Here is a 27,767-nt window from a genome sequence, read left to right as displayed (position 1 = left end):
CACTGGCCACCGCGGGCTTTGGGGGCTTGTAAGGATTGGGGGGTGGGGGTCCCACAGGAGGGTGGGCACAGTGTGGAGGTCTGGTGGGGCAGAGTGATGCTGCATCTCTGCTGGCCCTTGAGGGAGAGCTCTGTGGGGTGCAGAGGACCTGGCTTGTGGGCATGTGGTGGGGGATGCTGCGCAGGGGAGCCCCCCTCTTGGCCGGGGCTCGGGGCTGGCAGCTGCAGTGGGCCAGCGGGGCTGCCGGCACCCTGCCGTGCTGCCTGCGGGTTGCCTTCCTCCAGGGGCCCGTGGACCCCCGTGGGAGGGTGTGGGTGCTGGCGCAGGGTGCGGCGCTGGTTGAGGACCTGCCTAGGACCAGGTGGCAGACGGGTGCCGTGGCACCGGGGGTGGAGGAAGAGGTTCTGTCCCCCACCTGTCCCCTTGCCCTCCCCGGAAGGCACTGCCCCGTGCTGCTGTGTTTACCCTGGCTGTGGCTGTGCTGACTCTTCCCCCAGATGTGCCCTGCAGGGGATGGGGACGTCCCAGCCATTCCTGGGCTCCCCGGGTCCCCTTTGCCCATCTGGGTGGTGGTGGGCCAGGAGCAGGATGCGGACATGAGCTTGGGGAGGTGGCACTGGGCAGGGGACGTGGCTTTGGGGAGGTGGCTGCCCACACAGGGCTGTGTTTGTGGACCTGTAGGTAAGGGAAGGGATGTTGGTGCTGGGAGAGGGAGAGGGGCAGAGCTGGGGTGGCAGCTGGCGGTTTGGGGGCGCCTGGTGAGGTGCGTGCAGATTTGCTCAGTGCTTGTTTTTCTGCCCCTTCCCCGCAGGGTTTGAGCCAACTGCCTGGCCAGGATGAGCTGGAGTTTCCTGACACGGCTCCTGGAGGAGATCAACAACCACTCAACCTTCGTGGGCAAGATCTGGCTGACCGTCCTCATCGTCTTCCGCATTGTGCTGACGGCCGTGGGGGGCGAGTCCATCTACTATGACGAGCAGAGCAAGTTCGTCTGCAACACGCAGCAGCCGGGCTGCGAGAATGTGTGCTATGACGCCTTCGCCCCACTCTCCCACGTCCGCTTCTGGATCTTCCAGATCATCATGGTGGCCACACCATCGGTGCTGTACTTGGGCTTCGCCATGCACCGCATTGCCCGCATGCCCGAGTCCTCACGGTGCCGGCCACCGGCAGCCCAGCGGGCGCGCATGCCGGTGGTGCGCCGGGGAGCCGGGCGGGACTACGAGGAGGCGGAGGATGATAACGAAGAAGACCCCATGATCTTTGAGGAGATCGAGGTGGAGAAGGAGAAGAGCCCTGAGGGAGGAGAGAAGCATGACGGCCGGCGCCGCATCAAGCAGGACGGGCTGATGCACGCCTACGTCCTGCACTTGCTGTGCCGCTCGCTGCTGGAGACAGCTTTCCTCTTCGGGCAGTACCTGCTGTACCGCTTCGAGGTGAGCCCCTCCTACGTCTGCAGCCGCAGCCCCTGCCCACACACAGTCGACTGCTTTGTCTCCCGCCCCACCGAGAAGACCATCTTCCTCCTCATCATGTACGCCGTCAGCGGGCTCTGCCTCTTCCTCAACCTCTGCGAGCTTGTGCACCTTGGCGTGGGGCGCATCCGGGATGCCCTGAGCCAGTCCGAGGGCCCCCCGCTCCCGGCTGGCAGCAGCCCTGCGCCACAGTACCCCAGGAAAGCCCCCGGCGCACCCCCCACCTACCACTCGCTGAAGAAGGAGCCGCCGCGAGCCCAGTTGCCCAACGGCAAGCTGGACTACCGGGAGAGCCTGGCCCAGGTGGCGGCGGCGGGGCACTTCGCCCTGGCCGGGGCTCCCCCGGCAGACGAGCTGGACCGGCTGCGCGAGCACCTGCGTCTGGCCCAGGAGCACCTGGAGGTGGCCTTCCACCTGCAGCCCCCGCCGCGGCCCCCCAGCCCTGCCCGCAGCAGCAGCCCCGAGGCCAATGGCATCGCCGCCGAGCAGAACCGCCTCAACCTGGCCCACGAGAAGGGGACCGCCGCCTGCGAGAGGACCACGGGTGAGCCGGGGAGGGGGACGGATCCAGCTGACCCAGGTGGAGGTATGGGGGGCTGCCCCCAGGCTCCCCCGAGGCGGGGATGCCGCTCCCCCCGGGGCGAGTGCTAACCTGCCTCTTGCTCCCCGCAGGGCTCTGAGTGCCACCGGCGACGTCGGCTGTGTCTGCCGGAGCGGCTGCCGCCGCCGCCGCGGGACAGAGGGTGACGCGTGCCTGCCCGGCAGCCCTGTCCCGGTGGGCGCTGGTGGGGACAGGGGCCTTGGGGCGATGTTCCTACTGAATTTTCAAAAAGGGAATATCTTATTTTTGTACATTTTTATAAACTTGTCAGCGTGTGCACCCTGGCATTTTTATACTCCGCTCCCCATCTCTGCACTGGACCTGCGCCCCCCCCTTCTCCCGTTTCACCCCCTTTTCCTCCTCCCGCACCCATTTCCCACAGCATCTTCTCCCCGTGCCCGCTGCCACCCACCGCTGCACCGGCCAGCGCTGTGCGTGTGCGGGCCGTGCCGGCGATGCCGGTGTTGCCCCTGCGGCGTGGGGGTTTAGGGGAGCCAAGCCTGGGGGTCCGGCTGGGCTGGGCCGAACCATGGGGCAGGGCGCTGGGCTGGCATTGCGCTCGAAGCGGAGGGGACGGAAGGGGTCCTGGTGACACCGCTGCCGGAAAGTGCCGGTGTGGCCGGGGGGGCCGTGCTGCCTGGCGTCCTGGCACCGGGATCGAGCCATGGGGCTGGCCTGCTGGGAAATGTCTGTGCAGAGGGCAGGGGCTGTCCTTCCTGCCGCCTCCGCCCCGCTCCCAGCCGGCCGTCCTTGGACCAAAGCCCATCCCCTCCCACTCTGGCCGTGGGGCCGGACCCCCTGCACGGGGCCAGACCCTGGTCCCACTGTTGGGGGACATGGTGCCCTGAGCCAGGCTCGGCTGGGAGCCAGTGGGGCATTTCTCATCATCTCAGCCTGGGTCACACAGGGATTTTTGTAGCGTTGTTTTTTACTCAGAAATGATTGTCACTCTGTTTTTTCTTTTTTTTTTTTTTTTTTTTAATATCTATATTAGTAAAGGCTGGAGACGTTTTGTACTGAACTGCTGCATCCGGTCCTTCTGGAGGAAGGGGTGGGAAGGGAATCCTGCGCAGCTGGGCTGGGGCGGGCAGCGCCTGCCCTGGGACCTCCCTGCTCGCCCGGGGTGACTCAGTCATTCCTGCCGTGCGGAGGTGGCTGCAGCTGGGGCAGCCTCCATCGGCCCGGTGGAGCGGGATTGCTCCGGCCGCATTCCTGCGTGGTCACGTCCCTGGCGAGGGGCCCGGTGAGGGGCTTCCCCATGCCTCCCCATCCCACTGCCGCCCCTGTGCCTCCCCATCCTGCGGCAGCCAGGAGCAGTAGGGATGCTCCCCTGCCCTGTGCTCCCCTGCCCCAGGGCCAGATCAAACCCGGCCATGCCATGCCGGCTTTGGCCAGCGTGCCCCAGTCCCCTTTCTGGGACAACGGGTTGGAGCTGGATGTGTCTTGCAGCACTTGCCTGTCCCCTCCCTCCTGCAGCCAAAAGCCCCTGGGGAGTTTGCATCCCACTGCACAACCATGTGCCACCTCTGTGGCTGCCTCTGATGGAAGCTGGCATTTCCAGGCTGTTTTGGTAAAGGGAACGGGTTTATTTCACTCATCCCGTTAAGCTTTCCAGCAGGCTGTGCCGCCGGGAGAGGGCTCGCTTGCAGCACCGCGCCTGCCGCCAGCCCCGCCACCAGTGCGAGGTCCTGGCGTGGGCTCGCCCTGGCACATCCCGATCCCTGCCGCGGCAGCCTGGCCCTGCCTGGGAGCGTGGGGAGGCCGTTGCACTCTGCAGCAGGAGCAGGATCCCCCGCTGGGATTTTGGGGAGGGGGGGGGGGAGTTGGGGGAGGGGAGCATGTGGGGAGAAACGGGGGCTGAGCTGGTTGCAGACAGCAGGCTGGCTTTGGCTGGGGGTTGGTGCCGCTGCTGGAGGCTGTGCCCATCCCTGCCCTGCCATGCCCCGGCTTTCTCTGGGCTGGGACCAGCCCCAGGACAGGCCTGGCGGAGTGACCATACCCAGGGCAGCCCAAAACTCTGGCTTGTGCAGGGGAGGGTGGCACAGCCCAAACCCCCCTGCCAGGTCCCTCTGGTCCCTGTGGCGAGGGCCCGGGGTCCCCTGGGCGAGCGACTCCTCCTGGGTGGGATCACGGTCCGGGGCTGGGCTGTGGGGTGCCCTAGACGCAGGTGCAGTCCTGGGCCAGGATGTTGGGCACTGTCTCGTACTTGAAGGAGTACCCGCCGTCGGAGGTGGTGCGGACGCGCAGGGAGCGCATGGTGCCGGGCAGGGCGGCACAGCAGAGCTGCACGCCCAGGCGGTGGCTCAGCCCGTGGCCCTCGGCGCAGCTCCCGTGGCAGTAGTGGAAAACAAAGCTGCTGGGATGCACGATCCACTTGTCCCAGCCCAGCTCCTCGAAGGAGATGTTGAGGGAAGCCCGGCGGCAGTTGGTGTGGGCGGCCAGGTCCTCGGACGGGCGCTGCAGCAGGCTCAGGGCAGCCGGGGACCAGGGCATGGCGGAGCGGCGAGCCCTCTCGCTGCCCTTGGCCCGGGTGGTGGCCACCAAGAAGGGCATCTTGTCCCCCTCGGCTAGGCAGGGGCAGCCGGGGCAGCGCACCAGGAGCACGAAGAGCGGCTGCGAGAGCTGGGGCAGCAGCGCCGGGGCAAAGTGAAACACCGTCCAGTGCTCAGGCGTCTGCACCGCCGTGGCTGTCACCAGCACACGGCCCTGCGGCGACAGGGTCAGCACGTCTGGGGCCGTGTAGTTGGGGGTGGCCGAGGGGCCAGTGTAAAACCAGAGCTGGGCGGAGGTCACCACGCGGCTCAGGGTGTGCGCAGAGGGCTGGAAGAGGTAGGTGAAAATCCCTTCTTCCTCCAGCAGCTTGTCCGGCTGCATGGGCTCGCAGGGCACGTCTGCGGAGGGAGAAAGATGCTCAGGGTGCGTGCCCAAACCCAGGGAGGGTCCCTCATGCCAGGTGGGTGGTGGGGTGTTGCAGAGGGTCCCCAGGGTGCTGGCAGGGCGCCCGGCTGTTGGTGTGGGCTATGTCAGGGTGCAGAGGAGCTGATGTCTAGTGCTATGCAGCGGCCACAGCACTGCGCCCCGCAGCTGAGCCCTGCTGTGCCCTAGGCTGGTCCATTACTGCTGCCTCTTTTTCCCCCAGTGTCCTGCCCCATAGCTGGTCATCCTGCCCTGTCCTTTAGTATCCCATCCCATTTCCCAGCATCCTGCCCCATTCCCCAGCATCCCACCTTCACCCACCCTGCCTCCTCCTCAGCCCTCCCATCTCTCTGCATCCCACCTGGCCCAGCCATTCCCCAGCCTCTCGGCACCCTCTCATGCCACCTGCCCCTCTCCCTGCCTGTCCCTGCCTGCCATCCCTTTCCACCTCCTGGCTCTCCACCACACCTCGCCCATGCCTGTGCCCCAGCCTGGCATACCCTCTTTCTCTTCTCCAGCAGCAGCCCCTCCATCCTGCCGCATCCCCGCTGTCCAAGCCCCCACCCTGCTGCCCTCTCTATCCCACCAGGGCGTTCTCACCTGTGGAAGGGAAGAGGATCACCTGGGAGGTGTCCTCCAGCTCCTCGGGCTCAACTTCAGCGTTTTCAAGGATGTCTCTCCGGTGCAGCCTCCTCGCTTCCTTCTGGGGCTCCTCCTGGAGAAGCGGGGGGCTCAGATGCTCCAGCACCCGAGCCCGCACCTTGGCCAGGATGAGCCGCCGATCGGCACCAGCCCCGGTGCAGCTGGCCAGGGCGGCGGTGGGCAGCATGGCGGGCAGCAGGTGCAGGAGGAGCAGCATGACCGTGGGGTGCGCAGCGGGCCGGCGGCTCAGGGGGCTCTGCCACGGGCTCCTGCCTGCCTGCCCAGCCCGTCTGCCAGCTCCGTTCCCCCCGGGGCAGGGTGGCATTGAGACCTATCTGACACTGACGCAAACGTCTGCTTGCCGTGAATATTATCTCTGGACAGCGAAAGCGCTGAGACGTCTGGAATGCGAGGACTGCAAGGACAGTGTGGTCTAGGGGGGGATGGCGCCTGGGCAGGGGGGCACGGGGGGGATGCTGCGGGGGGAGGTGGGTGCGGAGGGCTGGGGAGATTGGTCTGCAGGCAGGGTGCTGCCGGGAAGGTTTTTGTGTGCCAGCAGGGATGGAGGGGGCACCCTGGAAGAGCTTTGCAGCTGCCCATGCTGGGTGCCTCCTGTGCTGGAGGAGCTGCAGATTTGGGGCTTCTGGGGGGACAGTAGGAGGTGGCAGCAGCTGTGCACAGCAGGGACATCTGGGCAGGGACCTGATGGGGTCCACAGCCCTGCAAGGCCCCAGTGTGGGGTGGCACATTGGGGGTAGCAAGCTGGGCACCCTCCTACCAGGGATGGCTGGGACACCCCAGGATCACAGCGCACCTGGGAGGTGAGGAGGGTGCCCTGGGGAGGGCAGGCTGGGAGGTGGGGGGGGCAGTGGCATTTCCAGAGCAGCCCAGAGGGCTGTGAAGCAGGAGGGATGGCAAGAGGTCTCCACACTGCCTGGGGCTGGGGAAGGCTGGACCGGCTTCAGAAGAGGAGGAGGAAGAGGTGAGGCAGAGCCAGGCCAGCCGGAGACCCCGCAGCAGCGCTGGGAGAAGGATGCTGTGGGACTGTTTGGGATGTCTGGCTGAAGGGGCAGGAGGGGTGGAGGCTGTGAGAGGACCCAGCGTGTCCTGCCCTTCCTCCTGCTGCTGCCTGCAGGGACAGTGCCAGGCGTCCCCCATCCAGCAGCCCTGCCTGCGGGGTGGTGCGCAGCCTCTGCACCCCTCCTCTCCTCCTGCAGCCCAGCATCCCACACAGCGTGGCCTATGCAGCACATCCCATCCCCTGCAGCCTAGCATCTCGTGCAGCATCCAGTGCGGCACGTCCAATCCTGTGCAGCACGTCCTGCGTGGCATGTCCCGGCCTACTGCAGCCTGGCGTCCCATGCCATGCACCCCATGCAGTGTACCCTGTGTGGTGTGTTGCCTCCTGCCGCAGGCTGACCCGGCACGGAGGCATGGCTGGGTTTGCAGCATGCCGGATCTCTGGAGGTGGAGCACTGCCTGCCTGCTCCGGGCCGGGTGGCTCCCACCAGGCTGCTATACATAGGCCAGCCTTGCCCCGGCGAGGCGCTGAATGGAGCAGGCTCAGCCTTATCAACCCAGCGTGTCATCAGAGGGTATTTTTGGGGACAGCAGCTGCAGGCATTTGTAACGTTTGGTCCTTGCGCGCTGACACCCAGGAGCGGAGCTGGGGGAAACGGCAGGAGCTGGTGCTGGCACTGGGAGACTCGGGGGAGAGGTGGTGAAGCGAGGTGTGTGCATGGGGCAGGGGACGGGGCTGTGGGGCAGGACGATGGGGGAAGAGGTGGTTGAAGGGGCAGTAGGGCGGCTGAGCCATTGAGGCTGTGCGTGCCTGCAGGAATTGCCGTGGGGTGGCCCGTGGGTCCGGGGAGCGTGTGGCCGGGGAGGTGGCTCTGAATGGATGCACCATCCCGGGGGTAGGGACCAGGGAGAAGAAGCTGGCCTGGTCCCTGCCACTCCTTGGGACCAGCCCTCTCCCAGCGTCCCCTCTGGCTCATTCAGGGAGTATTTTGGTTTCTCTTCCCCCTGCCCGAGGGAGGCAGAGGCTCCTCGGCCCCGGCCATGGTGCAGGCAGAGGCTGGGGTGCGCTCGCCCAGGGGAGACACGGAGCACCCTGCCCCGCTCCTGCCCATGACGATGGGCACGGTTACCCGCAGCACTGGGGCTGGAGGCAGCACCCTCCGAAAGCAGGACCTGTCCCCCAGGCCTTCCCTCTGCCCCTTGGGGCTTGAGCGACTGATTATTTCCAGCCATGGCTTTCAATACCCAAGGGCTGGATCCTGCCTGCGGGACCACACTCTGGAGAGGGACCCGCTCCCAGGGGTGCCCCGCTTTGCCCCAGGACAGGGCCCTGCGGGGGACCGCCGGGTGCAGGGGGGTCCCTTGCCCTTCCGAGCCCGGGAGGAAGCGCCTGGATCCGTCCGGGTGCCTCCTGCCCGCGACAGCCCCATATCAGCACCTGCCTGCTGAGCCAGCCCAGATGCTGCAGGAATGCGGCTCTGCCACCACCCGATACTGCAGGAATGCCCCGCGGGTAGGGAAGGGGCGGGCTGGGGCCGTCCTGCTCGGCCATCCCCGTCCCCAGCACCAAGCCAGCAGCTGCCTGCGCTCCCCAACTAGGCAGGGGTCCCCCGCCCCCGAGCTGGGTTTCCCTCTGCCGACCCTGGGGCAGGCAGCCTGGGCTGTGGGTGCCCCGGCCTCTTGGGGTGCAAAGAACCCCCTTTTGTCACCCCTTCTATTGCTGCTGGGCTGGGACATAGATGATTCGGGCTGAGACAGGAGCGTATCCAGCGGGGCAGGGGTGCTCAGTGTGAGGGTGATGCTCCTGTGGCACGGGCTCGGTGCTGGGGGCTTCGCTCCAGGCAGGGGTCCCTCCCGGCAGTGCTCCGTGGTGGTCCCTTTGCCAAAGCCTGAGCCCCCGTTCCTGTTGGTCTGTGCATCCCCCCAGGTTGATGATCCCTGCTGCTGCCCTGGCCATCCGCCTGCCGTGACCCCGGGAAGCTGGTGATGGAGGGGTTCGGGGGAGCCCCCAGGTTCCTGGCCTATCCACGTGCCTTCACGGTGCAAAGTGGCACCGACGCGGTCTTGAGCTGCCAGATCACGGGTGACCCCCGGCCAAACGTCCTCTGGGAGAAAGACAAGATTCCGATCGAGCCCTCGGGCCGCTTCCACATGGAGGCCAAGGGGGACCTGTACAGCCTGCTGGTGTCCTGCGCCACCCCCCAGGACAGCGGGCTCTACATCTGCAAGGCCAAGAACAGCGTTGGCGAGACCTATGCCGCTGCCACGCTCAAGGTGGAGGTGGGGGAGCCCCAGGAAGAGGGGTGCTCAGGTGGCGAGGCGCTCGCCTTCCTCGTTGCCCCCTCATCCATGCGGGTGTGCCGGGGGGACGATGTGATGTTCACCTGCAGGGTGTCTGGGCAGCCCTGCCCGGTGCTGCAGTGGGAGAAGGATGGGCGCAAGCTCTCCGACCTCTTCGAAAGCAGCCACTTTGCGGTGGGGCAGGAGCCGGAGGACTGGCATTTCCTGAAGCTGTTTGGTGCCCGGCCCCCGGACGGCGGGGTGTACGTGTGCCGGGCACGCAGCGGCTCCCAGGAGGCCCTGGCTGCTGCCGTGCTCCTGGTTGAACCCCGGGCACCGCCGGACGAGCTCCCCAATGGCTCTCCTGCTGATGGCCCTGAGCCGCTGGCGGAGTGGCGACAGCGGCGGCAGCGGCACGTGGCAGGATGGCACGCAGGACCGGAGACCAGGGTGCCCAACGGCGTGGTGCCGGCTGGGGTGCCAGGGGCCAAGGCGTTCGCCGTGAGCGCAGGGAAGCACGCCAAGTTTCGCTGCTATGTCACTGGCAAGCCGAAGCCAGAGATTGTCTGGCAGAAGGACGGCGAGCCCCTCACCCCAAGCCGCAGGCACCTTGTCTACGAGGACCGGGAGGGCTACTTCATCCTCAAGGTGCTGTACTGCAAACCCCAGGACCAGGGGCTGTACGTCTGCACCGCATCCAACACCGCCGGCCAGACCCTCAGCGCAGTTCAGCTCCAGGTGAAAGGTAGGAGCGTGGCCAAGCACTGCCAGGGGTAGGCAAGCGCTGGGCGGGGGGTCCAGGGCTCTTCATCTGGCAGGGATGCGACTGTGTGTGAGCCCAGCATCCCTGGGCTGCCTTGTGCAGCTGGGGTCACCTCAGGCTCCTCCAGACACAGCTGCAGGCTGGAAGCAGGGGATGTTGGGCTCCCCTGGGCTCCTGTCCCCGCCTCCGTACCCCTCTCTCCTTGTAAGCAGAGAGGTGGCATCTCTGGAAGGCTGCGGGTGTCCAGCCACAAGCAGGGAGGGGGGAGAGTGCCTTGGTGACAAATTCCCTTGGAAGCGCAGAGTGGTTTTGGCAGGCAGCCCTGCAGGGCATGGCTCCAAGCATCTGCACTGGCGGCAACCCCCGTCCCCCAGCGCCACCCTGCCAGCTGGGGACAGCCCGCTGCTGGGGTGACCTGGCACATGGTGTGTCCCCCGCCTGCACCCTGCTGCTCCCCTCTGCTGAGATGCATGCCAGGGCATGCTGGCATGCACGTTCCTGCGTCCCCCAAAACTCCCTGCTGAGATGCTGGGGGCACTGCTGGGTGTCCCCATCCCGTGCCCTGGTTCCCCCCACGCTGGGGGATGTGCTTCTGGGGCAGCGCCTGTCCCACACGGGCTGAAGAGGAGAGGGGCAGAGAAGGGCCAAGGGCTCAGTGCTGTTTGCAAGCTGGGAACGCCCCGAGCGAAGGGCTGCCGGTGGGTGCCATGCCCCGCACGCCCTCAGCACCCGTCTCTCCCTGTGGAAGAGCACCGGCTGCGGTTCCAGGTGCAGCTGGCAGACGTGGAGGTGGCGGAGCGGGAGGACGCCGTGCTGGAGTGCCAGGTGCCCCTGGAGACCATCCCTACCGCATGGTACCTGGAGGACAGGGAGCTGCAGCCCAGCCACAAGTACATGATGGAGGAGCGAGGCGTGCTGCGGCGCCTGACCATCCGCGATGCCCGCACCGACGACGACGGCATCTACCTCTGCCAGATGAAGGACAAGGGGCGTAGCATCGCCGAGGTCTCCGTCCGAGGTGGGGGGCAGGTCTCCAGTGGCATGGCTTTGCCTTCCTATCCCCCTCCTTGCCAGGCTCCCCACTGCCCCTACATCTGCCTTCCCGCTGTTCGGCACCTGCTGCTGCCCCTCCTCGACCTCCTCCTCCTCCTCTCTCCCCCCCAGCCCTCACACATCTCTTCTCGTAGGGGTGATCACAAAGCGGCTGCCGCGGAAGCTGGATGTGATGGAGGGGGAGAATGCAGTTTTCTGTGTGGAGACGCAGGAGGCTTTGGAGGGGATCTGCTGGAGCCGGGACGGGCTGCAGCTGCGGGAGTCACCCTGCACCGTGCTGAAGAGCTTTGGCAGGACACACCTCCTGGTGCTGGTGCATGTCACCCGCCAGGATGCAGGCATCATCTCCTTCGCCGTTGGGGAGTCACAGACGTCCTCCCAGCTCCGGGTCAAGTGTAAGCCCCCAGCTCAGAGGGATCCCGCGTCCTCTGTCCTACCCATTCACAGGGGGCTGACAGAGGGGAGAGATGGGATGGGACCCACTATGCTGGGGATGTGATGCTGCGGTGGCTTTTTGGGAAAGGGGTTTTTTAGCAGGGCTCCAGGGCCCCAGCCTTGCTGGCAGTCACAAACCCCTCTAACCAGCACCATGTTCCATGGGAGCAAGACCATTCTCTCCATCCTCTCCACCCTCTCCATCAGAGAGAGGATCCCCAGAGAAACAGGCTGTGTAGCCCCACTCAGCCCTTCTGCCACCCCTCTGGGATCCTCGCTGCCGTCCCCAAGCAGGCAACACAGGCTGTGACTTGCAGGTGTGAAGCGTGACCCCCCGAGCGCGCCGGTGGCAGCCGAGATGAGCGTGGCAGAGAGCAACGCGGCCCTGCTGATGTGGTGCCCCCCACCCGACGCCCACCTCCGCCCCCCCAGCCGCTACCTGCTGGAGCGGCGGGAGGCAGCGGGGGGCGAGTGGGTGCAGTGCCTCGCCACCGACCTGCCTGGCCGCGTGCGGGTCCTGGGTGACAGTGTGCCCTGCGAGGCCGACTACTGCTTCCGTGTCTGCGCTGCCAATGAGCACGGACGGAGCTGCCCCGTGGAGTTCCCTGGCTCCGTGCATCTCGGTGAGATCCTCTTGGCGACCCCCCCAGGACACAGCTTTCCCCTGGGCCAGCCGGGACGTTGTGCCACGGCACACTGCTGGCTGGTTCCTCAGGGGCTGAGTCTGGCCGTGCTCCAGCCCCGGCAGCTCGCCTGGAGAGGGGTCTGCAGGATGCACAGGTGCAGGATGGCGAGGATGCGCGGTTCTCCCTGGAGCTGTCGGCCACGGTGCACGGCACCTGGTTCCTCGATGGTGCCAGGCTGGGCGAGGAGGAGGAGGAGGCGGGCAGCCGGTGCAGCGTGCAGCGCCGCGGGACGGAGCACTCACTGCTGATCCGGGGAGCGCGGCTGGCTGACAGCGGGGCCCAGGTCACCTTCGTGTCTGGCAGTGTGCAGGACTCGGCCACGCTGCATGTGCAAGGTGATGGGGTGCTCACCCTGGGGTCCTGCCAGGAGAAGAGCAGCAGGGGCTCTCATGCTGGAGGATGCTGCTCACCCCTCCGCGATGTCTCTCAGCCCCGCAGGTCCACATGGCCCCGGTGCCCGAGGCTGAACGGCTCCGGGAGGTGCCGGCAGGGCTGCCCGTGCTGCTGGAGTGCCACGTGTCCCCCCCGGGTGCCCCTGTCTGCTGGCTGAAGGATGGCGAGGCTGTGCCCTTGGATGATGTTATTGCAGTGCAGGCAGATGGCTGCGTGCGGAGGCTGCTCCTCCGCTCGGCGGGTCCCTCGGACACCGGCACATACACCTGTGACGCTGGGGATGATGCCGTCAGCTTTGTGGTGACCGTGACTGGTGAGCTGGGGACCGCAGGTGGGAGCCTGGACCCCACCTCCTGACAGTGCTCCTGCCCCTCTTCTTGCGCCCGTGATGGGGCTAAAAGCTGCCATCAGTCAGGTGCTGTGCTGAGCCCCACGTTATCCCCGGCAGAGGCACCAGTGAGGATCATCAGCTCCAACGAGGAGGCCCCCCACGCCTACATGGCCGGGCAGCGCGTGGAGCTGTGGTGCCAGCTGTCCCGCCCGGCGGCCCTGGTGCGCTGGTACAAGGACGGGGAGGAGGTGGAGGCGGGCGAGAGCCTGGTGCTGGAGCAAGAGGGGCTGCGGCACCGGCTGGTGCTGCCCTGTGCCCGGCCGCAGGACACGGGGGAGTTTGTCTGCGACGCCGGCAGAGACTCTGTCTTCTACACCGTCACTGTGGCAGGTGGGTGTGATGCAGATGGGCTGGTGGGGTCGCATCTTGGGGGGCTTGCTTTGGTGGTGCAGGGTGCCCCAGCACATGTCACTGGGTTTGGGGATGCTCTTGCTGGGTCCTCACCAGCAGGTCGGGCTGGCAGGGTCTTTGCGGCAGCTCTGGTGCGTAAAACCACCCAGGCTGACTGGCAAGGGGGGACAGCTTGCTCTGCTGGTCCGAAACGCTCAGGCGCCCGAGGGCTGGCACCCAGCACCCCCACGCTGGGGTGTTTGCTGGACCTCTCCCACGGCCAGTAAACAAGCACTCCTCTGAGTTCCTAAAAATAGTGGGTACGAGCACCCGGCACCTGGTGTGGGGTAACTCACGGTCGGCCATGCTCTGATGGACGGTGTTAATTGCTGGCCTGAAAATTAGCGGTTGCCTGGATACCAACGATTGGGTGGTGTTTGCTGGGTGCAAGCGGGGGATGGCGTCCTGCGGCGGCTGCCCCGGCCGTGGAGCTGCTGCTGGCATCACCGGCTGGCAGAGGATAATGAAAGCTGAAAGCAAGTGAAAGACTTCCCCTTGCTGGCCCCAAAACACACAATCCTGCAAACACAGGAAGGTGACCAGGGGCAGAACTAAAGCCCAGTTAAAAGGCTTCGTGACCACAGTGGTAAAACCTCTCCACAGTGTTAATACGTGGCAAAGCGCTGAAGTTGATGGCAGAGGATGTAGGATTGAAGACAGGATGAGTGATGAGAGGTGCTGGAAGAGTCAGTGAGGTGGTGACCACCAGGAGGGTGAAGAAGGGAGGGTTTTAGTATGATAAAGGCAAAATTACCAGCGGGAAGGGCAGGCAGCATATGCTCTGGGCAGAGGCAGGAGGCATCGTCTGCCCTGTGGGGGTATGGGCCATGGAGAGCTCGGCTTCCCTAGGATGGGAGGGGGAAACACCATCTGCCTTTCAGCAGAGCAGCTTTGCATAACTTAGGTGGAAGAGTCTTAGAGAGGCTGGCTGGGTTCGATCAGGATTCAGCCATCAGTGTCACCAGTGGGGCTTGCTGCGGGTGCCAGAAGGCTCAGGCTGGCACCCCTCTGGCACGAGTGCCAGGCTGGACGCTGGAAGCAGTGCTGCCGTGGCACGCTTGGGTTTCCCCGAGGCATCCCAGCTATCCCCCAGGGGCTGCGGTGGCACAGAGCCCGCCTGCCTCAAGCCCGGCCACCCCCGCACGCCTCTGGGTTTTCCGGCAGCTGCCGAGTGCCGGGGCTCCCTCGGAACTGGCAGCGGGGCTGGGGCCAGAGTGGTGCTGCCCACGGAGGGCTGGCACATGGCCCCTTCCCCACTTCGGTGCTGTTCAACATCTCCAGCTGCAGTTCAGTGACGTGATTGCTTTTAGCAGGTCCAAGGAGACAGGCAGCCGCCGAGCATTTGATCAGGGAGCCGGGCGGATGCAGGCTCAGCGTGGTGCAGCTTGAATGCTGCAAACTGGTGCCGCGCCACTCTCGCACGCTGTGGGGCTGCGGTGCGCTGCTGAGCCTGGGCATCGCGGCTGGAAACTGTCTGGGAAGTTTGCAGCCCGGATGCCCAGCACGGGGCAGCTGCGGGCCATGAGAAGGGCAGGTCGCTGCTCAGGCGCCAGTGTGCTCTGGTGCCGGCTGTGCCCCGTGCCCGCCCGGAGCCCCAGGGTGGCTGAGCACTGTGGCACAATCTGGGCCAGCTACAGCCCGCTGCAATGCATGTGGCGAGGCAGGTGTGTTGGCTGCTGCAGGCAGTGGTCACATCCTGACCTTCCCCCAGGAGAGAGGAGGGCTGTGGTGACTTCATGCTTGTACTGGGAGCCCTTCTGGCTTTAGAGGTCCAACTCAAGTCAGCGGGGAGATGTGAGCAGTGGTGCACATTTCATGTGTAACCCCTTAACAGTGGCATTCAGTGAGCACTGCACTCTGGCATGGTGTCCCGGGTCCCAGTGAGCCAGAGGGATGGGGATGCTGGCCACAAGCGAGCCACACGCCTGAGCCGCAGTGTTAGCAAATGCCAAGGACTGAGCTGACACAGAAGCACCAGGCAGGACCCAGCAGCCTCTGAAACAGGGAGACAGGTGATGGAGTGGGCACCCCCCGGCAGGGCAGCCACAGGGGCCGGTGCTGGCACCACAGATGGCCATTAGCAGTGCCGGGGCTCGCTAACGAGGCACTTGCCTACCCACATCGCCCCTCCACGTCCCTCACCTCCGTCCCAGGGCAGAGCAGGGTAGGTACTGCAGGAGCCGGGGCACGGCAGCAATTTACAGCCAGGCTGGAAAATGGCTGCTCCTCCTGGGTGCGACGGGTGAGGAGCAGAGGGAGCCCCGGGCAGGGCAGCCAGCCACTTGCAGGACGTGGGTGAGGTGGTGCTTTCCAGCCTTAAACACAACAAGCCATTGCTCCGTGCGGGGCTGTGACTGCCATCATCACCCACTTTGGTCTTTACATCCTGGCTGAGCCCTGCGTCTCTCCCCGGCAGAGGCACCGGTGAGGATCGTCAGCTCCAACGAGGAGTCCCCCCACGCCTACATGGCCGGGCAGCGCGTGGAGCTGTGGTGCCAGCTGTCCCGCCCGGCGGCCCCGGTGCGCTGGTACAAGGACGGGGAGGAGGTGGAGGTGGGCGAGAGCCTGGTGCTGGAGCAGGAGGGGCTGCGGCACCGGCTGGTGCTGCCCTGTGCCCGGCTGCAGGATGCGGGGGAGTTTGTCTGCGACGCCGGCGGAGACTCTGTCTTCTACACCGTCACTGTGGCAGGTGGGTGTGATGCACAGCTACGGCCCTCTCCCCCTTCTCCCTCTGCCCTGGTTCCCTGCTCATGCTGCCATCCCACTGGCGGCTGCAGCATCTCAGCTGCTCCTTGGCTCCTCGTGAGCTGCTCCTTGCCCGTGCCCCTGGGCTGAAGGGGGATGCAGGCAGGGGGAGGTCAGCTGCTCTGTCTCCTCCCAGAGCCCTGTGCTGTGCTGCCCCTCTGCACCCCAGGGCACAGCCACGCTGCCGGACCATGGGTTACGCCACCTCGCACCCCGGCCCCGCTGCTCCCTCAGCTTTCAGCCACCAGCCCCACAGGCCTGGGACAACCCTGGCTGCTGGCCCCAGGGCAGGTAGGATGGAGGCCAAGTGACACAGGGTCTTGGTCCTCTCAGCCCTGCAGGTCCGCATCATCCCTGTGCCTGAGACACAGCAGCTCCAGGAGGTGCTGGCAGGGCTGCCCGTGCTGCTGGAGTGCCAGGTGTCCCCTCCGGATGCCCCCGTCCGCTGGCTGAAGGACGGCAAGGCTGTTGTCCCAACTGAGGTCCTGGCCATTGGCTCGGAGGGATGCTCACGGAGGCTGCACATCCCTGCAGCCGTGCTGTCCGATTCAGGGATGTACACCTGCGATGCTGGGGACGATGCCACCAGCTTCAGGGTGACCGTGAGCGGTGAGCTGCCCAGGGGGTGCCCGTCCTCCTGCGGGGCTCATCTGCCACCACGGCTCAGTCCCCCCATGTGTCCCCCGGCAGAGGCACCGGTGAGGATCATCAGCTCCAACGAGGAGGCTCCCCACGCCTACATGGCCGGGCAACGCGTGGAGCTGTGGTGCCAGCTGTCCCGCCCGGCGGCCCCGGTGCGCTGGTACAAGGACGGGGAGGAGGTGGAGGCGGGCGAGAGCCTGGTGCTGGAGCAGGAGGGGCTGCGGCACCGGCTGGTGCTGCCCTGTGCCCAGCCGCAGGACACAGGGGAATTCATCTGCAACGCTGGGGATGCATCTGCCTTCTACCACATCTTGGTGGCAGGTTGGTGGCACAGCAGGGATGTCCTGGGAAGGGCAGCACTGCCCTGGCTCTGTGCCATGGGGTCCCCAGCACTGCTGCCTACCCTCAGCATTGCAGAGGAGGGAATGTGGCTACATCACCCAGGGGCTGGTGGGTACCCCCTTCCAGCCGTGCTGGGCTGGCACCGTGTGCCCACCACCCTGCACTCGAGCAGCTCCTGCCCCTTTGCACCAGGGTGAGAGGCTGTAGCATCTGCACAGCCCCACGGGGACAGGGACACAGGTGACAGTAAGTAGGGACAGCAGAGCCAGGAGTGGTGCAGAGAGCAGGTCTCACACCCTTCCTCCTCGTCCCCAGCAGAGCCGCCAGTGAGGATCCTGCACCCTCCGCAGCGCTCACTGGAGCTGCCGGTGCAGGCGCCGGGGCGCGTGGAGCTGCGGTGCGAGCTCTCGGTGACGGACGCTCCTGTGCGCTGGTTCAAGGATGGGCTGGAGGTGGATGAGACTGCCAACCTGCTGCTGCTGGTGGAGGGGGCCTGGCGCTGCCTCCTCATCCCCAGGAGCAGCGCGGAGGACACGGGCGAGTACATCTGTGAGAGCAAGGATGAGGCCGTCTCCTTCGATGTCAAGGTGGCAGGTCAGCGGGGACCCCAAAGCAGGGAGGCGCTGATGAGGCTCCGGCCCACGGGGTTGTTCCCAGCCTGGGTGAGGGGGACCAGCTCCTCCGTAGTGACGGAGCCGGTGGGTGCCCATCCCCTTGGTGCTGGGCCACCCGGTGCGGGTGCTCGCCTGGGGCTGGCAGCAGAGGCATCCTCGGGGCCACATAGTCCCCACACTGCTTTCCATCACAGCCATGCCATCCTTGCAGAGCCACCAGTGAGGATCCTGCAGCCCCGCAGACCTCCCCCCGTCGTGACAGTGTCCCTAGGGGAGACAGTGACACTGGGCTGTGAGCTGTCCCGTGCGGATGCGCCCGTGCGCTGGGCCAAGGAGGGCGTCAGGCTGGAGGCTGGAGGCAGCCTGGTCCTGGAGGAGGAGGGTGCCCACCGCCGCCTGCTCATCCCTGCGGCCCGAGCCGAGCATGCCGGAAAATACGTCTGCGCTGCCGCTGATGACACAGTGACCTTCACTGTCCAAGTGTTGGGTGAGCAAGAGGCTGGGGGAGAGCCTGGCAGGGGGTGCTGGGTGCACAGATCCTGGAGACCCCAGCTCTGTTGGTGTTGGGTGCTGCAGACCCACTGGTCAGGATCCTGGAGAGGGACACCCTGCCGACCTGCCGGCACTGCCGGGCCATGGAGGACCTGGTGCTGGAGGTGCACCTCTCGCACGCCCATGGGGAGGTGAAGTGGTACAAGGACGGGGAGAAGCTGCAGGACACGGGGCGTGTGCGGCTGGAGGAGGACGGGGCGCGCCGCTCCCTCGTCATCCTGGGTGCCACGGGCAGGGATGCAGGGGAGTATCTCTGTGACACCGGCGACGACAGCATCGTCTTCTTCGTCACCGTGGAAGGTGAGTGGGAGGTCCCAGGGGGATGGCCAGTGGGGCAAGGAGCGAGGTGGGTCCCTGGCTGCTGCCAGGCTGGTATGGGGCTGGGTTGGGTGGCAGTGAGCATAGGGAGGCTGGTGGGGGGGACACAGGGAGCAGGCTGCACCCATGCAGGGGCTCTGTGGAAACCCCTGGGCTGCCCAGCTGCAGCCAGAGGAGGTCTGGACAGGATCCGGCCATTGCAGCACCCAGCACAGGCTGCTGCTCCTGTGGTGACAGCCCGTCTCTCCAGTCCCAGAGCCACCGGTGACCATCGTGGGCAGCACGGGCACCGTGGAGCATCACTGCCTGGTGGCTGGGGAGGACCTGGTGCTGGCTTGTGAGCTCTCCCGGCCCGATGCCACTGTGTGCTGGCTCCGGGATGGCCAGGAGGTGCAGCCGGGTGAGCGGGTGCAGGTTGAGGCCCGTGGGGTGCTGCGGCAGCTCACCATCTGTGGGGCACAGCCCAGTGACTCGGGGTGCTACATCTGCGATGCTGCCAGCGACCGTGCGGTGATGAGCGTGGAGGTGTCGGGTGAGCCAGCAGGAGCTCGGTGCCCCGGGGACCCCCAGCACGGTGGGATCATGCCACAGCCCTGGGCGAGGGGAGGGGATGCCTCTGTGCCCCTGCTGATGGCAGAGGCCAAAGTGACAGTGTGGCAGGGGAGGGTGGGAGCCCTGTCCCCAACCCCACAGGAGCAGTTGGTCAGAAAGGGACATGTCAGGGTCATGGTGAGACGCGTCCCTTCCACCTCCCCCAGCCAGGGGCTGGTTAAATTTAGCCTTGGCTGGCTCCCAGGCGCCGCTCCTCCTGCTTTGGCTGCCAAGGGCTGAGCTCAGCCCAGACCCTTATCAGCTGGGGATGGAGGGCTGGGCAGGGTGGGAGAGGGCCTGGGGCAGGCAGGTGTCCCAGCTCCCCAGCAAGGTGCTCAGGATGTGGGGGGAACCCCAAAATTAACAGCCCCAACCTAGCAGCTGAGCTGCCTGTGCAGGGAGCAGGAGCTATGGGTTCTGCTGCCATCCCTGCCTGCCATGGGGACACCCCTGAGCCCTGCCTTGTCCCCCGCACCCCCCAGCCTGTCCCGTGCGCATTGTCAACAAGGAGGAGGCGCAGAGCCCGCTGGAGGTGCTGGAGGGGGACAGTGTGACACTGGTGGCCCGGCTGTCCCCGGAGACGGCGGCGGCGCAGTGGCAGAAGGACGGACAGATGCTGCGCTCAGGCGGGCGGCTGCTGGTGTGCAGCGAGGGGCCCGCGCGCAGCCTCACCATCAAGCAAGTAGAGCTGGGTGACAGTGGCATCTTCCTCTGCGATGCCAGTGATGACGAGGTGCATTTCACGCTGCATGTGAAAGGTGAGCCTGGCGGTGTCCCTCACCCATGCCAGGGGACAGGAGCAGTCCCCTGCCCCACGCCGGGATGCTTTGTGCCCCCATCCCATGCCAGTGCTGCCAGCAGGGGCATGGCTAAGCCTGGCACTCCCCCGGCACAGAGGCGCCCGTGCTGTTCGTGAACAAGCAGGAGGAGCGGGAGAAGCTGCTGGTGCTGGAGGGTGGCAGTGCCGTGCTCTCTGCCGTCACCTCCACGGAGCGAGCTGATGTCACCTGGCTGGGCCCGCGGCAGGTGGCAGTGGCCAGCGAGCGCTGCGAGCTGCGTCGGGATGGCCGCGTGCACAGCCTCGTCCTCCACAACGTGGCCAAGGAGGACGCTGGTGTCTACACCTGCCTCTCCCCCCACGACCAGATGCAGTTTGACGTGAACGTCCGAGGTGGGCAGCGAGGGGGCGGTGGGGGTGCCTGGGGATCCCCCCCGCGGCGGCGGCATGTGCCGACACGGGGGGTTTGGCCGTGCAGAGCTGCAGGTGAAGTTCCTGCGCGGGCTGTCGGACATGCGTGCACGGCAGGGCGAGCGGGTGGTGCTGTGGTGCGAGCTCTGCAAGGCGCGGGGCGACGTGGTGTGGCGGAAGGACGGGCGGGCGCTGGCGCCTGGCCCCCGCCGGCAGATGACGGCGGAGGGGCGAGAGCGCTCGCTGGTGCTGAGCTGCGTGGAGCCCAAGGACGCCGGCGAGTACTGCTGCGAGTCCAATGATGACCGGACCCTGGCGACGCTGACGGTGCAGGGTGAGCTGTGCCCGAGGCTTGGCCACTGCCCCGGGGACCCCTGTGCCATGGGGGTGGTGGGGAAACTGGGCACGGTGATGGCAGGGGGGTGCAGGGATGCTCAGCGGCTCTGCAGGATGGGGGTCCCCAGTGCCATGCCCCGACACCCCGGCTGTAGTCCCCAGGGTGGTGGAGATCATCACGGAGCTGCAGAGCCTGACAGTGCTGGAGGGGGAGGATGCCACATTCAAGTGCCTGGTGTCCCCCGAGGACGTGGCCGTGACCTGGCAGCTGAACGGCCAGCCTGTGGTCCCCGGCGAGAGGCTGCTGGTGACGAGGAGTGGGCTGTGCCACAGCCTCACCCTCCGGCAGTGCCAGCCGGGCGACGCGGCCACTGTGACGGCCAACGCTGAGGGGCTGGTGAGCACGGCGCGGCTGAGCGTGCAAGGTGAGGGGGAAGGAGCCGGCTGGGGCACAGACAGCCCTGGGGCCAGATGCTGACCCAGGGCCAGACGCTGACCCGGCGCACCGGCTGTGCAGAGGCACAGGTGCTGTTCGTGCGGAAGCTGCAGGACGTGGTGGCAGAGGAGCAGGGGGACGCGTGCCTGGAGGTGGAGGTGAGCCACGAGGCCGCCGAGGTGCAGTGGCTGAAGCAAGGCATCCTGCTCCAGCCGGGCAGCAAGTACCAGCTGCAGGAGTCGGGGCGCCAGCGCACCCTCACCATCCGCTGCCTCGACCCCGCTGACCGCGGCACCTACCGCTGCGAGAGCCTGCACGACCGCACGCAGGCCAGGCTCTGCGTGGAGCGTGAGTGCCATGCTGGGGATGGGGATGGGGATGGGGATGGGGATGGGGATGGGGATGGGGATGGGGAGAGCACCAGCCTGCTGCAAGGATGCTGCAGGCTGGAGGAGGGAGCTTGGGCAGAGCCGGTAGTTGGCTGGAAGGGGTGGTCAAGCCGGGACGTGAGTGGGCGGTCAGGGATGAGCAGGGGTGGGTATCTGGTAAAAAGGGCTGGATTTAGGGGATCAGTCCAGCAAGCATAGACTGGGGACCTAGGGTCTCTGGGGTGGAGCAGGCACTCGCTCATGGACACGGGTCCCTTGCAGCCCGGAAGGTGTCGATCCAGACACCTCTGGCAGACGTGGAGACCTTTGAGAAGGAGACGGCCACCTTCCACCTGGAGCTGTCTCACCCCGGTGTGCCTGGGGTCTGGACACGGGATGGCATCCGGGTGAAGCCCAGCAGCACATGCCGGATCAGCGCCACGGGCTGCGGGCACAGCCTGACGCTGGAGGGGCTGGTGCTGGAGGACTCGGGCACTGTCACCTTCACCGCTGACACGCTGCGTTGCAGTGCCCGCCTGCTTGTGCGGGGTATGGTCACCGGGGCAGGCTCGGGGGTGGGGGGGGTGTGCGTGGCACCAGCGCTGCCCATCCTGCAGCCATTCGGTCCCAGGGGAGATGCCAGGGCTGAGCTGGGCCACTCCGGGCACATGCTGGCAGGTGTCCCCCGGTCCCCAGGGGGAAGTGAGCTCAGCAGTGGGGACCCCTCAGCCAGGGTCTGGGTCCACAGCTAGCTGGGACACCAGTGATGAGTGCTTGCCCAGGAAGTGCCAGCCTCACCCCATGCTGAGATGCTCCAGGCACAGCTCCCTATCCCTGCAGCCCCAAGCCCATGTCTTTCCCCTACCAAATGTTCCTGCCCTGTGTCCTCTCCCCTCAGAGCCTCCAGTCACAATGGTGAGGGTCCCACGGGACCTGGGGGTCCCGGAGACAGGGGTCGCCAGCTTTGAGTGCGAGCTGTCTCGCCCCAGCGCAGAGGTGAAGTGGTTCAAGGTGAGGGTTCGCCTCGATCCCCTCCAGCAGCACCCAGCTGCGTCTTTCTCCCTGCTTTGCCTCCTGGCCACTGCCCTCCCTGCCGGGGCTGCTGGCAGGGGAGGGAGAGGCAAAGCAGCGGGTGCTACCTGCTTGCACCCCTGAGTGCGCGCTCCCCGGCAGGACGGGCAGGAGCTGCGGCCGGGGCTCACCTGCCGAATCTACTCGGCGGGTCGGCGCCGCGTCCTGCAGCTGAGCCGCTGCGAGCTGGCCGACGCCGGCATCTACACCTGCGACGCGGGTGACTGCCGGGCCTCTGCCACGCTGCACGTCCAGGGTATGACCGCCCCTCTCCCGGGGGTATTTGCATCCCCGAACCCTGCACCGCCCGCTCCCCCTTGCCCTTGGCTGCCCTGGCACCCTGCCCCTCACCCGCAGAGCGCCAGGTCTGCATCGTGCAGGACCTGCAGGACGCCCAGGTGCGGGAGGGTGACAACGCCGTCTTCACCTGCGAGGTGTCGCACGGGGACGTGAAGGGCGAGTGGTTCCGGGATGGGGAGAAAATCAAGGTCTCCGGCACAGTGAAGATACGGCAAGAAGGTGGGGGGGTGCAGGCAGCCCCACACCCAGTTTGGGGCTGGGAGGGGGGTGAATTCAAGCAAGAGGAGTTTGTGTGGACAAAGGGGGAATCGGTGCCTCCCGCGTGCCGTGGGTGCCCATCACTGTCCCTTTGAGCTGGCCTCTCCCTCCCCAGGGACCCGGCATTTCCTGCTGCTCTGCGGTGTGTGCCCTGAGGACGCCGGACTCATCCGCTTCGCGGCCGGGATGGTCATCTCGGAGGCCAGCCTGCGGGTGGAAGGTACCGGCGCAGGGTGCAAGGGCTGGCCGGGCTCCAGCACCAGGGCTGGGGTGCACCAGGGTCAGCTCGTGGGGTCCCCACGGGATCCCGCTCGCCCCACGATGCCGACGGCTCCCCCCCTGCCCGCCAGCGCTGCCCATCCGGATCGTGAAGCCACTGCGGGACAAGACGGTGCTGGCACGACACAAGGCGACGCTGGAGTGTACCGTGTCCCACGCCCGGGGCCGGGTGCGCTGGCTCCGTGGGGACACCGAGATCTTCGCTGGTGACAAGTACGAGATCTGCAACCTGGATTGCTACCGCACGCTCATCATCCACCGCGTGGGCCCTGAGGACGAGGACTCGTACACCTGCGACGCCTTTGACGACCGCTCCACCGCCCGGCTCCTCGTGGAGGGTGAGGAGGCAGCCAGGGGGGCTCCATTGGGGGCTGGCGGTGCCTCGCACCTTAGGGACACTGGGGGCCCTGTCCCCACGCCCCACTGCCTGCAAGGGTCTTAGCGCTGGGGTGGGGGGAGAAGGCTGGATATGAGACCAGGGGTCTGTGCCCCCCTTGGCTGGGACACCCCTTTCGGGTGCCCCGCCAGCTCCGGGGATGCTGCAGCTCTCCCTGACTCCTATTGTCCCTGCAGGGAGCTAGGAGCCAGGATGAGGCACCTAGGGGCTGCACGCAGACGGACAGACGCCGCTGCTGGGTGACGGGGTCATGCTCCCCCTGGGATGTACGGACACACAGACACCATCCCCAGCCTGCTCCGGCCTCAGGGCTCTGCATTAAACAGCGGTTTGTTTTTTTTTTTTCTGAAATGGCTTCTTCCACCCCAGCGAGCCGGGGTCCCATTAGAAGGAGCGGTGGCACTGCTCTGCGTCCCGCCCAGCACCCCGGCCCTCGGGGGCCCCCCTCGCCCCTGCCCCCCAGCCCCGCACGCCAGGCTCCGAAAGGCTCTTTACTGTGCGGCCATGGCCTCAGCAGCATTTGGCACATTTACAAAAGAGACTGAAAAGGGGGACGGCGGCGCGGCGCTGAGGGGACGGGGTCACCTGGCAGAAACATGCAGTTCCCGGGGCAGCGGGGCTGGCCCGGCCGGGCTGGGGGGAGGGCTCCCAAAGCAGGGGGCACCCCCTGTCCAGTTTTGCCGCCATACTGCCTGCCTGGCCGTGGGGAAGTCCTGGCTCACTCCGTAATAAATTAATACAAATCACAGCAAGAGAAATATATACAAGGCGGGAGCCTCTGCCTGCAGCGGTGCTCTGGGCAGGGGCTCCTGCCCTGCCCTGGCCGGAGGCTTGGCCCGACCCCAGGGCCCCCCCTGGCCACTATAAAATCCAGTCGCCAGCAAAACAGCGACGGCCTCTGACGCCACGGGGGTCCCTGCGTCCCTGAGGCAGCCCGGCCTCTGCCTGAAGGCTGGATCCAATGTCCTGTCTCCCACTGAAACATTTTGGGGGGGTGCACGCGGCATCACCCCCGGGGCAGCATCCTCATGGGAACCACCTGGCCCTGGCAGCCTCTGCCCCAGGACCACCCCAGTCCAGCTCGGGAAAAGGAGGGGAGGCAAGCCGCTCTGGGGAGCAGGGAGGGTGTCTAGGGCAGGGGGACCTTCTGAGGAGACAGGTTTTGGGAAGCACTGCCTGGGAGCTGATCTCAGGGCCAGGGTGGGACAGGGCACACATGCTCGGGGGAGTCCCTGGGGGGGCAAGGGCTGGGGGACCTGCTCTTTGAGGAAGGGATGTGGGGCACAGGCACTTGGGGAGTTGCTGGGGGGGTGTGATGGGGTGGGGGCAGGCGCAGGGAGCTGCTTTCGGGGAAAGTGGGGCTCAAACATGGGGAGGGAGATGTTGGGATGCAGGATGAGTGTGCCCGAGCCATGGGGAAACACGCAGCAGCGGGGGCTCAGGGACCCCCCGCCCCAGCAGAGCTGCATGCACCACGCGTCCATGGGTGCTGGTGTCCCTGGTCCCTGGGATGAGTCCCTGCCGGAGGGTTCCCCCAGCACCTCTGGGCCCCACGGGCAGCCGGGGCTCGCCCAGCCAAGTCCTATGTGTCCCCAGGAAGGGTCTCCATCCACAGCCCCAAGGCACACGTGGCTGCCCGGGGCCGAGGGCACAGCCCCGCCTGTCCCGAGACTCTGTCGGAGCAGGCTGGGGTGCTGGTGTTGCTTGAGGTCACTGGGTTGGCTTATACCCGCACGGCGGGGCCGGAGCCCGTGGTGAGGGGCACGGTGGAGCTGCAGTCATAGTCCAGGTCCACCACAGCGTGCGAGCTGGCGATGAGGCTGTTGAGGGATGGCCCCGTCTGCCGCTCTCGGAAACTCTGGATGTAGCTCTGCTCAAGAGAGGGGGGACAGAAAGTGAGGGGGGCTCTGCTCCTGGCCCGCTCCGCCCCACCCCACCCTAAGCTCTGCAGCAGCAGCCCCCCAGAACCTGCCCTGTGTGATCTCACCCACCCCAGCACTCGGGCCCTCCAGGGCCTGGCCGCAGCAGGGTGCGCAGCCCCGGCCCTTCCCTGGGCACACGCTTCGCACCTTGCCCACCGCCTGTTTCTGTGGCAGCCACAGCGCTTTTGGCCACCAGTTTACATTTGCTTGCAAAGGCTGAAGTGCTCCGTGGTGGGCACATCCCAGCTCAGCCTCTCCTGAGCTGCCCGGTCCCCGGGATGCCCTGGCCTCGTCCCTTGAAGAGCTTGGATGCCAGCTGGTGCCTGGGCACCTCTCCCCTCTCCGCACCCCAGCCCACCCAGATGGAGAAGGAAGGGCCGCGAAGGCCAGGGGAGATCTCTACCCTGGGCGCGGGACTCACGGGGGAGAGCACGTCCCCATCGAAGCGGCGCACGGGGTTGGGCTTGCGGCGGTAGGCAGGCTCGGGTGGGTGGGCTTTGTGCTGGTGCGGTGGTGGGTGGTGGGGTCTCCGCTTCTTCTTCTTCTCCTTTCGGTCCTCCCGCTGCTTGATGCGCATCAGCTGCACGCGGCGCTGCTGCCGGCTGATGATCACTGCAGGGCACAGGGGCCTGTGAGCACCAGGAAGCGCCCCAAAATCCTCCCTGCATCCAAACCAGCCCCGGCTTTGCACACCCAAGCCTCCCCTTGCCATGCCATGTCCCTGCAGAGTCCTGAACCCCTTATCTGTGCATGCAAACCTGGCGCTGGGAACCCCCACCCCGGCCCCCCAGCTCCTGCACCCACCCCATGCCACACCCATCTCCTCCAGCCCCCACGCACCTTCGGTGTGGGAGTAGCCCTCGGCCGTGACCTTCCACTGGACCAGGACACCCAGCGTGGTGAGGAGTGGCCAGACGCCCAGGATGACCCAGCTGTACCAGCACACGGGGCGAGGGGGGGCCACCTTGATGCGCTCATAAATGTACTGCACCAAGAGGAAGAGCTCAATGAAGTAGTCGACGGTGACGGTCATGATGGCGCTGCCGAAGACGGCAGTGGATAGGGTGGTGAAGAAGCGCTGCCACTGCAGGGTGAGGACAGCGAAGAGCATCCCCACGCCCAGGAGCAGCGCGATGGGGATCCACACCGTCGGCGGGTGGTAGAACTGCTCCATCACCACCAGCGTGGCCACCGCCAGCAGCAGCCCCAGGAGCAGCCCCACCATGAAGAGGCCGACGCTGCGCACCAGCATGGTGACCAGCCCGCACAGGACCCCGATGCCCAGCCCGATGCCAACCGACGCCTCCACGCTCAGCTGCGTGTCCAGCACCCGCTCCTTGTAGCACAGCATGAAGATGATGATGGAGCCGAACATCAGCCCCGTCAGGAACATGACGGCCTTGAAGCAGCGGTAGCCTGTGGAGAGACCACTGCAGTCAGGGGGTGGACAGCCAGCACTTCCCCAGCTCCCCCCTGCCCTTCTCCTCACTTGCCCCGCCAGCCACCGGGCTGGCCTGGCTCACCAAAAAAGCAGTAGATGATGCCGAAGAGGCAGCACATGGCACACACCACCGAGGGCACCACCTGGTAGCGACGCTCAATTTCCTGCTGGCAGCTGTGCCCCCACTCCTGGCCCGGTTCGTGCGGCAGCAGCTTGAACCGCAGCGTCTGCACAGTTGCAGTCATGGCTCTGGGGACTCCCGGGAGAGGCATCAAAATCTCCGCTCCTGCCCCATGGCTTGCGGGCAAAGCTGCGCCCCAGCACTTGCCCCAGCTGGTGAGAGAGAGAGAAGGGGGATGGAGGCACCGCCGGCACGTGCCCGGTGGCGATGCCCACCACTCAGCACCCAGCTGCCAAAAAACCCGCTCCTGCCCGTCGCTACCTGGGTGGGAAGGAAGGGAATGGGGGAACAGCCTCACCCACGCGGGCTGCGGGGGCACAGACCCTCACCCAGAGGGTGGCTGCAGGGATGCACTGTCCCCGGGGAGCCCGTCCGCACCCCTGGGCAGCTTCGCTGCCAGGACGTGGCACTTTATAATTTGTCTGCGGCTTCAATCTCCTGTCCCTGGCTCTCCGGCGCCCTTTCCCTGCTCGATTAAAGGGAGACTTCCACTACCTGGTATTTTCTGCCTGTGAAGTAATTATGCTTGGTAATTAAGTCACCCCTCAGTCTTCTATTTTTATAGGCTAAACAGATTGAGCTCTTAAAGCTTGTACTCCAAGGCATTTTCTCCAATCCTCTAATCATATTTCTGGCTATTTTTCAGCCCTGCTCCAGCTCCTAGTGTCCTTGTAAAAACAAAGCAGGCCCTGTGCTGGATCCAGCCCTCCCACGCCGACCCATGGGGCCGGAGGGGGACT

General features: G+C 66.2%; 4 protein-coding genes across 4 annotated transcripts; 2 read left to right on the top strand and 2 right to left on the bottom strand.

Annotated features, from left to right (window-relative positions):
* The first annotated feature begins 836 nt into the window (after positions 1-836).
* LOC142593524 (gap junction gamma-1 protein-like) lies at positions 837-2,155 on the top strand. Its single transcript, XM_075710319.1, has 2 exons — positions 837-2,061; positions 2,148-2,155. The coding sequence occupies exons 1-2, from the start codon at positions 837-839 to the stop codon at positions 2,153-2,155; spliced, it is 1,233 nt and encodes a 410-aa protein (XP_075566434.1).
* Positions 2,156-4,233: 2,078 nt separating this feature from the next.
* Positions 4,234-5,959, bottom strand: INHA (inhibin subunit alpha). The gene is made up of 2 exons (XM_075711526.1): positions 5,593-5,959; positions 4,234-4,967 (listed from the first exon to the last, which is right to left on the bottom strand). Exons 1-2 carry the CDS (start codon positions 5,957-5,959, stop codon positions 4,234-4,236), a joined length of 1,101 nt encoding a protein of 366 aa, XP_075567641.1.
* Positions 5,960-8,640: 2,681 nt separating this feature from the next.
* OBSL1 (obscurin like cytoskeletal adaptor 1) lies at positions 8,641-23,667 on the top strand. The gene is made up of 25 exons (XM_075710317.1): positions 8,641-9,679; positions 10,446-10,715; positions 10,885-11,145; positions 11,503-11,808; positions 11,925-12,206; positions 12,302-12,577; positions 12,713-12,985; positions 15,462-15,734; positions 16,481-16,753; positions 17,093-17,368; positions 17,600-17,875; positions 17,965-18,240; positions 18,509-18,790; positions 19,332-19,607; positions 19,745-20,020; positions 20,106-20,372; positions 20,530-20,799; positions 20,892-21,158; positions 21,461-21,727; positions 22,077-22,189; positions 22,352-22,505; positions 22,607-22,768; positions 22,923-23,027; positions 23,158-23,424; positions 23,660-23,667. Exons 1-25 carry the CDS (start codon positions 8,641-8,643, stop codon positions 23,665-23,667), a joined length of 6,795 nt encoding a protein of 2,264 aa, XP_075566432.1.
* A 1,539-nt stretch (positions 23,668-25,206) lies between these two features.
* TMEM198 (transmembrane protein 198) lies at positions 25,207-27,118 on the bottom strand. The gene is made up of 4 exons (XM_075711129.1): positions 26,929-27,118; positions 26,246-26,821; positions 25,827-26,017; positions 25,207-25,353 (listed from the first exon to the last, which is right to left on the bottom strand). Exons 1-4 carry the CDS (start codon positions 27,116-27,118, stop codon positions 25,207-25,209), a joined length of 1,104 nt encoding a protein of 367 aa, XP_075567244.1.
* Positions 27,119-27,767: the final 649 nt, after the last annotated feature.

This window comes from Pelecanus crispus, chromosome 5 (genome assembly GCF_030463565.1).
Source record: "Pelecanus crispus isolate bPelCri1 chromosome 5, bPelCri1.pri, whole genome shotgun sequence".
Lineage (NCBI taxonomy): Eukaryota > Metazoa > Chordata > Aves > Pelecaniformes > Pelecanidae > Pelecanus > Pelecanus crispus.
The sequence above is the reverse complement of the archived record's forward strand: the minus strand, read 5'-3'. Positions and strand labels throughout refer to the sequence as shown.